We start from the raw sequence: 11,103 nt of genomic DNA on the forward strand, positions 1-11,103 counted from the left end.
TATATATATATATCTTGTTTTACGGCATCATTTCTATAGATATCGACTTATAATGATCGATTTTGATTGTTTGGCTTAATAAAGTATATATTTCGACAATTGTTATGTTCCTATATCCTATTTTTGACTATTCGATATTTTTCTATAATAGATGGAAAAAATTAAAAAATATCAAGCAGCCATGGTACCATCAGATGTAGCAACGTTTCCTTGCTGGTGGACCCCTTTCGTAATACGTCACTGCCACCATATTGGAATCCTGTCAAGTGTATATGTTCCAGCATACTGCGTTATCTCGTTTAATTCAGGTAATTGAAAAGTATTTTACACCTTTCTATTATATATCAAATGATAGCTACACACAAGATTTTCATACGTGAGTGTTTTCAAAACGAAATATTAAAAAGTTCGAAAGACATCTGTGAAAATATAATCATCGGTGTATGTCGGTTTCGCGCCAAATCTCACCAATGTTACTTAATATTTCCTCTAATTTCCAACTTTTTTCATGGTATCAATAATTACTACCATCTCTAATGATGCTCTAATTAATTATTTTTCGTAATTATGTATTCAAAGATCGCGTATTTCGTGTTAAATTTGACTTTTATCACATACATACACACACATACAGGCATATATACATAAGTATAGATTAACCCTCGTACACATACACTCATATATTTGATTTTCTTTATATTGTACTAATGTAATTTTATTTTCTTTTACTTTTTTAGATTTCGAAGCATTAAGAGAGTCTAGCAGAAGTACATATACTCAGTCAAACAATTGTGTTTATTTTTTTTTATCTTCATATTCATCGAAGTAAGCGTTCTTCTTTTTTTAAGCTATGTGACAAATAGAAATGTATAGAAAGAGTGAGAACGAGAGTGTGAGAGGGAGAGAGAATAGAAAACAAAACATTCACCTACAGACAATTATGAATGTGTGTGTATATTTCCAGGAATTTCTCGGGGTGAAACAGAAGAATAACCGCCGAAAGCAAAACGTAAACAGCTGAGCACCGAACGTTAGACACTCTCAAGGATAAGCAGTAACGTATCTCATTCCCCTTCCGTCCTCCATCGAGTAAAGATCTAACGAACGTGACGTATTAAACTACTTATTGATTTTATTTCTAATCTCATCATTATTGAATTAATCGTTTAAAAAGTTTATTATAGCATTTGACAGTATAACAATTGATACACTTGTTAAGTTATTCTTTATTGAGTTTACTACTACAGTTATTGTCTTCTTTAGACTTTTTTAAAGATTTTTATTAATAATTAATAATAATATTTTATATTTTATATGCAATTTAATGCAAGTAATGAGATTTAGGCAACTGATATTGCTTGGGTTTGTATATTGAAGTACAAAGCAAGCACTATCAAACAAATAGTTGCATACTTTGATAAATTCCATAAATGATGTTTAACTTTTACTTTTAATAATTTTAATTCTTTATGATAAAATATCTTTGAAAGTGTGCAATGCCTTCAGGAATGATTCACAGGGGATATTGTATTATAATATAATCTTTAGTATGTTTCAGCTTTTCAGATTTTTTCTTTAATTTTATTTTATTCATCGTCATCCTACGGGTAGGATACCCATCCTGCAGTCATCAATGAAGACTAAAAGTAAGTATATTTTTCTATCAAACACTTAATTGGTAACTTTAAAGGATTTTTATTATAACGACGATATTAATTGTTCTTTTCCTTTTTCTGTTTCAGAACATCATTGCAATCGAGCGCGTAGGCAATGAAGTACTCGTGTGTTGCATCGATAAAATAAAATAAAAGAATCAGAAAAAGTAGAATCAGTGTTGTTCGCCGTGTAATAAAATTTCGGTTTCGCGATAAGAAACTCATCTATAGTTTCTTATTTTCGTTTATACCGCGTATTTTGATTCACGTGAGGTGCATCGCCATGGTGCAATTGAATTTTATCTGATTGGAATGCATTTTAAGTATCTATTTTTATTTATATTTTTGTTTGATATGATTTTGGACCATATTACATATAACTTATCATTATGTTTTATTTCATTTTACAGATATGAAGATGGACTTTCTACCTTATCAAAGATGTGGGATGAATTCTTCGATGGATCATTGATGGATCATCGATGGATCTTTGATGGATCTTCGATGGATCTTCGATGGATCTTTGATGCATCTTCGATGGATCATCGATGGATTTTCTTCAATACCAAATCGAGGAACTCTTCGATCAGCATACTACAATACTTGCTGCGAAGTAGGAATGTTTTGGAGCCATCGTAGAACTTCTTACGCAGTGAGTCAAAAAATTTAAAGTCCCTCCGGAGCACAATCATGTCGAGGATGAAAGGTCCTAATCGGCACGAGCTACCGGTTTTAATTATTCCAATAAATTTTTGACGAGCACATGAGTAATTCCTTTCTAGGAGTTACTCATGAAAATTGTATATTGTATTGTATTGTATTGTATGTTTTATTAGTTCAGGATAGGTTTTCTTGTCTCACCGGTTAAATTCATTTAATTAATAGTGCAATTAATTAATGCACTTTCTTTTTTATTATTAGGTGTACAAATAAGTTTCCGCCGTTTTAATGTAGATAGCGCGGCGCGGAGTTTCCGTTAACTTTCGCAGATGATATCCTGCTTAAAAATTAGTTTGGACGTTTAAGAACAACATAACCTATTAATAATATTGATTTCATATTGGTAAAATATAATTTTTTTTAGTTGAAAATGTCCAAATTTGAGCCAAATAAGCGTCATTTGCGGGAAATATTAGTTTACTTCTTTAATATAAAGAAATCTGCTGCTGAGGCGCATCGATTGCTCGTAGAAGCATATGGTGAGACTGCTTTGAGTGAGAGAACGTGTCGTGAGTGGTTTCAAAAGTTTAAAAACAGTGATTTCGACGTAGAAGACAAAGATCGCAGTGGAAGGCCAAAAATTTACGAGGATGCAGAATTGGAGGAATTATTGTAGGAAGATTCATCTCAAACACAAAAAGAACTTGCTGTAAGATTAGAAGTCACTCAGCAAGCAGTCTCACATCGTTTAAAATCATTAGGAATGATTAATAAACAAGGAAATTGGGTTCCGTTCGAATTAAAGCCGAGAGATATTGAACGCCGATTATGCTTAAGTGAAATACTGCTTGCTAGACATAAAAAAAGGGTTTTTTACATCGTATCATCACTGGTGACGAGAAATGGATACATTATGATAATCCAAAAAGAAGAAAATCATGGGGATTACCAAGCCATGCGTCAACATCAACAGCAAAACCGAATATTCACGGAAAAAAACTCATGCTGTGTATTTGGTGGGATCAGCTGGGTGTAGTGTATTATGAGTTGTTTAATCCGAGCGAAAAAATCACCGGAGCCCTCTATCGAACACAATTAATGAGATTGAGCCGAGCTCTGAAGGAAAAACGCCCTCAATACTATTCTAGACACTAAAAAATTATTCTCCTGCATGACAATGCTCGTCCACATGTAGCGGCTCCCGTGAAAAAGTATTTGGAAACACTTGATTGGGAAGTGTTACCCCACCCGCCGTATTCACCAGACATTGCACCGTCCGATTATCCCCTATTTCGGTCCATGGCACATGTTCTGTCGGAGCAGCGGTTCAAATCATATGAAGATACCAAAAATTGGGTTGATTCGTGGATAGCCTCAAAAGACAAGGAGTTCTTCCGACGTGGGATCCGAATGTTGCCTGAGAGATGGGAAAAAGTCATTGCAAGTGATGAACAGTATTTTAAATAACCTTAAAATTACCATTCTTCTAGAATAAATACTTAATTTTTAATAAAAAAACGGCGAAAACTTATTTGTACACCTAATAGAATTGTTTTTTATTTCTGTTTCAGATTGCAATCGTGCGCGAAGCAATATACGGGAGTGTTGTATCGTTAAATATAATTAATATCACGGTTTAGAAGCACGTTCGTTCGTTTTCATTTCAATTTCGTCGCGTTCGCGAACAATTTTTGAAATTTATATATTAAATTAACTGCGACCAAAGCAGTAATTGCATTAGAGTTTGTTCGTAAAGTTGTATTTTTATCTTTAAACAGTTGCACAGACTGTTCGCGTATTAGAATCAGTGCACCAATGAAGATTTTTTTACTTGCATTGACTGTGTGCAAAGCAGTCTTTGGAAGCAGTTGTAAAGTCAGTGATCGGGCGTAAAACAAATTAAAATCAAACGCGAATTAGAATCAGTGTTGTTCGTCGTATAATAAAATTTCGGTTTCGCGATAAGAAACTCATCTATAGTTTCTTATTTTCGTTTATACCGCGTATTTAGATTCACGCGAGGTGCATCGCCATGGTGCAATTGAATTTCATCTCATTGGAATGCATTGTAAGTATCTATTTTTATTTACATTTTATTCGATTTTATTTTAATATGATTTTGGATTATATTGCAGATAACTTATCGTTATGTTTTATTTTATTTTACAGATATGACGACGGACTTTCTACCTTATCAAAGATGTGGGATGAATTCTTCGATGGATCATTGATGGATCATCGATGGATCTTCGATGGATCTTTGGTGGATCTTCCATGGATCTTCTTCAATAGGAAATTGAGGAACTCTTCGATCAGCATACTACAATACTTGTTGCGAAGTAGGAGTGTTTTGGAGCCATCGTAGAACTTCTTACGCAGTGAGTCAAAAAATTTCAAGTCCCTCCGGTGCTCAATCATGTCGAGGATGAAAGGTCCTAATCGGCACGAGCTACCGGTTTTAATTATTCCAATAAATTATTGACGAGCACATAAGTAATTCCTTTCTAGGAGTTACTCATGAAAATTGTATATTGTATTGTATTGTATTGTATGTTTTATTAGTTCAGGATAGGTCTTCTTGTCTCACCGGTTAAATTCATTTAATTAATAATGCAATTAATGAATGCACTTCCTTTTTTATTACGTGTTTTGTTCGTGGTTAGTAGTGATGAATTTGAGTATTAATTTACTCGTTTTCGTCCAGAAAAGCATGTAATAAATGTCTTACATGCATTGCTTCGTACTGAGTTTATCTAATCGCGATTAATTTTAATATATCGATACTTCGATATTATAAATAAATGAGCAAGAAGACAAACTCATTCGCGACGGATAGATTCTAGCAGTTAAGTGGTGGCTCAAAGCCCAGTTCTCTTATTAGAACAGCCAACTTAATGAAAGGAGTCGTCCGAGGTTTTTAAATAAATTAAAAGATATTAAAAGATATTATAAAAGATATTTAAAGTTAATATTTATCAAATAAATTGTAGAGTCTTTAGCCGCTTAGATAAATTTCTATAAAAATGTATTTATGTCTTATGTATATATGTGTTTTTAATCATATTTTTTAGATCAGGATTTTCAGCTTCTAATATACTAATCTCCCGTTTCTCCCCCCTATACTTTCTGCATTCTCATCTATGCGTGTGCCCAGGTGCTACTCGTATGGGTGAGAAACGGTTATTATAGGTTTAGATTTAAGTTCTTCCCCTATTGGCGGCTGTTATTGCGCTAGTGGTTGCACGATGTACCTTACACCTGTATGTGCGTATTAGGTAGTGTGTACTGTACATCGTTTCGTGATAGTTTTTAATTAATGCATTAGTTATCACTTAGAATACTACTTATTATAGCACACCTAAAGTTAGGTGTAATATGAGAAATACACGTGGTTGTATCTTTCTATTTATATTAAATTTTTCTCATTTTTTTTTTTTCAAATCGTTTTGCATAGTAGAGTTCCCACATTTGTTTGTGGAAATTTAACAATACTTGTATTATATTAGTATGCTGATATATACTAGTATGTACCAGTAATTTTGCTTTAGTCATTATTGCAATAACCACTAGCCTTGGCAGTCGATTACAGCATTGGTACGTACTCCCATAAGTTTAGAAAACACGCGTTTGAACTAGGGTGTCGGAGGTGCCCCGGGGCATGCTCTCTAGTTTAGGCTTTTGCACCCTGGTGGTATGTGAGAGAATCGTGGAGTGGGTGGGTGGGTACGTATGTGTATTTGCTCTTTTTAAATATGGGTAATTGGCAGGCAGGTAGCATACTTCTTTGAGCGAATGTGAAAACTTTAATTTTAAGTAGGTAGGATCCAGGAAAGGCACGAGGTTTTCTTCCACTCCGGAGTGGAAATTTCGCCTCCTGGTTTATACAGAACTGTTGCAAAATTATATCATTTCATTCTCTTATGTTTGCTTTGTAAATTTATTTTGTGACTCTTCTGTAATTTGTATTATGTATCATGATTCAAAGGGATTTGCAACCATTTAAGAAATTTATTTCTATTTCGATTCTATCTCGAACGAGATAGAGTCGAACAAATTTGCAAATACTTTGATGAATTGATACTTAGTTTTAAGTATTATAATTAACACTTCGCACTATCGCGATTTAGTCTTCTGTAAATATTTGATATAATTCAGTATAAAGAATAAATTGAATAAAAATATTGCAAGAAAATGCATTTATAAATTGCATTTATAGTATTATTTTTATTTTAATTCGATTTTATTACTGGATAGTAAAAATGCGACGTGTTATTAGGTCATCGAGTATAATTATCTGCTTGGACATTCGTTTAATTGTGCTCGTGTATATTTCAATGAACTCTAAGTTCATTGTTGGTTCACGAGCTTGAATAACTAACGGAGAATGTAAATTAATTTTTTCATAATTGAGAATTAGAATCATCAAACAAAATACAAGTTAATTTGCAAAAGAAAGTATGAGAGATTTTATCTTGCTCGCATTTTCGTAGAAAATGTCCAATGCAGTTTTCAGGGATGAAGAAAGAAGAGGCTAAATGCCGAAGAGGCTAATTGCCGAAGAGGCCCCCACTTAAATGTGGCTGAAGAGGGCAACTACATAGACTATAGAGTTATTTTCAAAAGTTCAACAGCAAGTTCGAACTTTTCGAGAATAGCTCTTTAGTCATATTTTATATTTTATTATATTAATTTCTTGCTCGTCATTAATTTCTAGTTTTAATTGGAGATGATGGACCATTCAATCTCCTTGTTACGCCAAACTCATGCTTGAATAGTTCAAAAGATGCACAAGTTTTTTGTTTGTTAATAGAGTCAAAACTATTTAGATTTCCTTTTTTCTTAGATATTAAACTTAATTAACGTTCGTTGAACCTCACAATAATTTATCTTACTTTTTTTGTCTTTAAGATTTTTAACTTTGATTGAATATTATTATATTTGAAATTTTGTGTGTTTAAAGGAACGCGGTATTTAAAAGTAGTTCACAAAGATTAAAAAAATTTTTTTTTTTTTTTTTTTTGTATTGTAATATTTTTGTATAGCTTTTCTATTTCTTAATTATTATATATTATAATATAAAATCACGCGTTTAAATTTAATTTTATTCAACCTGAAATAGAGATTTGATAAAAATAAATAGGAAATTATATTTAATAGTGCATCTGCTCATTTGGCGACTTGTATTTTAGGATTGGTTTTATTGACTGTATTATTAATATAGTTTTCTTCTTGTTACAGGTAATCATCGTTGGATTTAACATCAACTCATCATGATTGACTTGCTTGTTGCTTTTTAAAATTAATTTATATAAGCATTTCTAAAGGCACACACATATTTATATTTATTTTGAGAATAAGCATTAGCCTACTGACTTATGCAATTTCTTGGAAGAATCCCATTTCTATGATACCAAATTAAACAAGAAAAAACTACTTCCATGTAGATCATTGCACACAGATACATGAGTACCTGGAATCTAGTTTGACGACAAACATTCATTAAGGCTTCATATGAATTTGTATCTTAATGTATAATTTTCTTTCATATGTATATTTATGTATGCATATGTGTACATATATATACATATATATATACATACATATTTTTAAGGAAGTTTGAGTAATAACATTTAAATTAATTATCTTTAAATATTGGAAAATTTTTATTATATTTCTAATCAATTTTGATCACTGATAGGTAGTATATGTATATCCAAATTCTATTCGATATTTGAATATTTTAAAATTGTAGGTATCATTATAACATCAAATTATACATGTATTAAAAAATGTTATAGAAGAGTAAACGTAACTGCAATGGTATGATATAAACGTTATCTGTGAAACAGTTGGATCCATTTAATCATATATCTTTTCATATTCTCAAGGCCTTAGATTCTTGTTTACTGTAGAATAGATAAGCTACTCATAGTATCTTGTTGAATTGCATTTTCAACGTATACTGTAGATAATGTAGAGATAGATCGACTTTTTCTTTTATTATTAAAATAAATAATTATACATATACAGTGTGCATTCTATAAAAAGTAAATTGTTCGGAATAAATTAGAAAGTGTATATATCCGCTATGTTGTAAGGTTATGTTTACATCTTGAGTTTATTATATACTAAACAGATGTTTCGTAAAATTTACTTCGGTAGAAACTTTTCTGATGCATTAAATGCATTAAGAAACGCTTCTACTAATCCTTCAAATCGAGTAAGTTTAAAAATATTTTACACTTCATATTTATAATAATTAAATAGAATACACTTTTGAATATTTTAATATGTAAATTATGAATATTATAACTTTATTTCAGATACAAGAATTTAGAGAGAAATTAAATACCTATGATAATGATATACTAACAGATTCATTTAAAAGACGTCATACATATCTTAGGATTTCAATTACAGAACGTTGTAACCTTCGCTGTGTGTAATTTTATATGCTCTATTTATGTTTACACCGATAAAACATCTTATGTTATATTTATTATGCGTTTTTCAAATGAAGGTACATATTGCATGCCAGTGGAAGGTGTAAAATTAACTGCGAAAGATGGAATTTTGAAGACGGAAGAAATAATTAAGTTAGCGGCTTTGTTTACGAAAGAGGGCATATGTAAAATACGATTGACAGGTGGTGAGCCTACAGTTCGTAAAGATGTTGTTGATATTGTTGGTAACTATAACAAATTGAAATAGGAAATTTTTATATATTAATGCGTATAATAATTATATTTATTAAATATATTTAGCTGAACTAAAAAAATTAGAAAATTTAGAACAAATTGCAATTACAACAAATGGTTTGACATTAACTCGTCAATTACCAGCTCTTCAAAGAGCTGGTCTAGACGCTTTAAATATTTCACTCGATACTCTTAAAGCAGATCGCTTTGAGCAATTTACACGTAGAAAAGGATGGGCAAAAGTTATGGCTTCAATAGATTTGGCTGTTCAACTGGGATATAATCCAGTAAAAGTAAGTTATTATTTTGGGAAAGAGTACAGCATATAATTACAAAGCATCTTGATTTTAATAGGTGAATTGTGTAGTAATGCGAGGCTTTAACGATGATGAACTAGTTCATTTTGTTGATATGACCAAAGATCGTCCATTGGATATACGCTTTATAGAATATATGCCATTTTATGGAAACGAGTGGAAAGAAAATAAGATGGTTTCATTTAATGAAATGAAAAAGATAATTAGACAAACTTATCCAGAATTTCAAGCACTTCCAAATAAACTAAACGATACATCCAAGGTTTTTTTATTTTACTTTATGTAAGCAAATCTTCAAACATATTTTTAATAATTCACTTCCTTTATTTCTTAGGCATATCAAGTTCCTGGTTTTGTAGGACAAGTAGGCTTTATTACATCTATGACTCATAACTTTTGTAGTTCTTGTAATCGATTAAGAATTACAGCGGATGGTAATTTGAAAGTTTGTTTATTTGAAGGAAAAAGCGAAGTCTCGTTACGAGACGCCCTTCGTAATGGAACATCCGAAGAAGGCTTAAAAGATATAATTCGTAAAGCAGTATGGGGAAAGAAAAAACAGCATGCAGGTACATCTCATAGATTGTTTATTCGCTTAAATAGGAAATGAATGATTTCCTTAAAAGCGATAACGTTTATACCGTATATGTTTCAGGAATGTTCAATTTATCCCAGATGGAAAACAGACCAATGATTTTAATCGGTGGTTAAAATTAAATTATTCCAATCGATGATCTATCTACATATAACTAAAAAACTATATTTTTATAATATCTGTACAGACGTTATCGCTATATTAGACAGACGGTTCTTAATAGCATAAGAATTTTAATTAGGCCTAATAATTAATTCAATTTATTTCATACAGTTAATCGAAAAGAAAAATTTTCGTTTAAAACAAAAGTACAATATAAAAAACATAAACTACTAGAAAATTTCTCTTTGGGGAATTATGTATCATATATGGATGACTTTAGTCAGTATCATCATCGAATTGCTAGAATGTATTGTACACTTTCTCATATAGATGAAACTGGAAAAGCTAATATGGTTGATGTAGGAGGTAAAAATGAAAGTAAGCGAATAGCAATAGCTAGAGGAGAGATTCAGGTAGGACCAGTTATAAGTAAATTGATAGTGGAAAATAATGTAAAGAAGGGAGATGTATTATCCGTGGCACAGTTAGCTGGCATAATGGCTGCTAAACGTACTTCAGAATTAATACCATTGTGTCATCCTCTAAATGTGTCATATGTAGATGTATATTTAAAATTAAATGAAGAATTGCATCTAGTAGAAATTACAGCCGAAGTAAGATGTATGGGAAAAACTGGAGTTGAAATGGAGGCTTTAACAGCCGTATCCATAGCTGGACTTACAATTTATGATATGTGCAAACATGCAGCCACTACACATAGTATGAAAATAACAAATATAGAATTAGTATCAAAAATAGGTGGTACAAAGGGTAATTATATAAAAAAATAAATTGGTGCTATACATTGTAAGTAATATTGATAAAATATTTTTATAAATTTGACTATTATAAAAGATTTATATTCATGTGGAAATGTGAATAATGGTGAATAATGTACAAGAATATTACGTTGTTATTTTTGAAAACAGCGATTGTTACAATTAATACACACAAATAGTATTTTATATAGTAAAAGTTATCGATGTTAAATCGTTATATATATTTTATTATTTTCTATAAATTTTGATCATCACATGGAAGGAATAAGAAATAAAATATTAATCGCATATGTATTT

The 11,103-nt window shown here is 31.1% G+C and overlaps 1 protein-coding gene across 2 annotated transcripts; it reads left to right on the forward strand.

Annotated features, from left to right (window-relative positions):
- Nucleotides 1–8,186: 8,186 nt before the first annotated feature.
- On the forward strand, nt 8,187–10,997 carry LOC122518254 (molybdenum cofactor biosynthesis protein 1). Of its 2 annotated transcripts, none has more exons than XM_043637053.1 (7): nt 8,187–8,535; nt 8,639–8,753; nt 8,836–9,003; nt 9,080–9,306; nt 9,368–9,592; nt 9,665–9,899; nt 10,199–10,997. In XM_043637053.1, exons 1-7 carry the CDS (start codon nt 8,452–8,454, stop codon nt 10,816–10,818), a joined length of 1,674 nt encoding a protein of 557 aa, XP_043492988.1. In that variant the 5' UTR covers nt 8,187–8,451; the 3' UTR covers nt 10,819–10,997. The 2 variants fall into 2 exon arrangements, with proteins under 2 accessions (XP_043492988.1, XP_043492989.1); XM_043637054.1 differs by lacking the exon at nt 10,199–10,997 and adding an exon at nt 9,986–10,167 and having other exon boundaries at nt 8,188–8,535.
- Nucleotides 10,998–11,103: the final 106 nt, after the last annotated feature.

This window comes from Polistes fuscatus, unplaced genomic scaffold (genome assembly GCF_010416935.1).
Source record: "Polistes fuscatus isolate 324 unplaced genomic scaffold, CU_Pfus_HIC Scaffold24, whole genome shotgun sequence".
Lineage (NCBI taxonomy): Eukaryota > Metazoa > Arthropoda > Insecta > Hymenoptera > Vespidae > Polistes > Polistes fuscatus.

Coding starts and splice junctions, on each gene's coding strand:
- LOC122518254 (XM_043637053.1), top strand. CDS start 8,452: ATGTTTCGTAAAATTTACTTCGGTAGAAACTTTTCTGATGCATTAAAT. Junction 8,754..8,835: donor AGAACGTTGTAACCTTCGCT/GTGTGTAATTTT, acceptor TTTCAAATGAAG/GTACATATTGCATGCCAGTG. Junction 9,593..9,664: donor AACTAAACGATACATCCAAG/GTTTTTTTATTT, acceptor TTTATTTCTTAG/GCATATCAAGTTCCTGGTTT.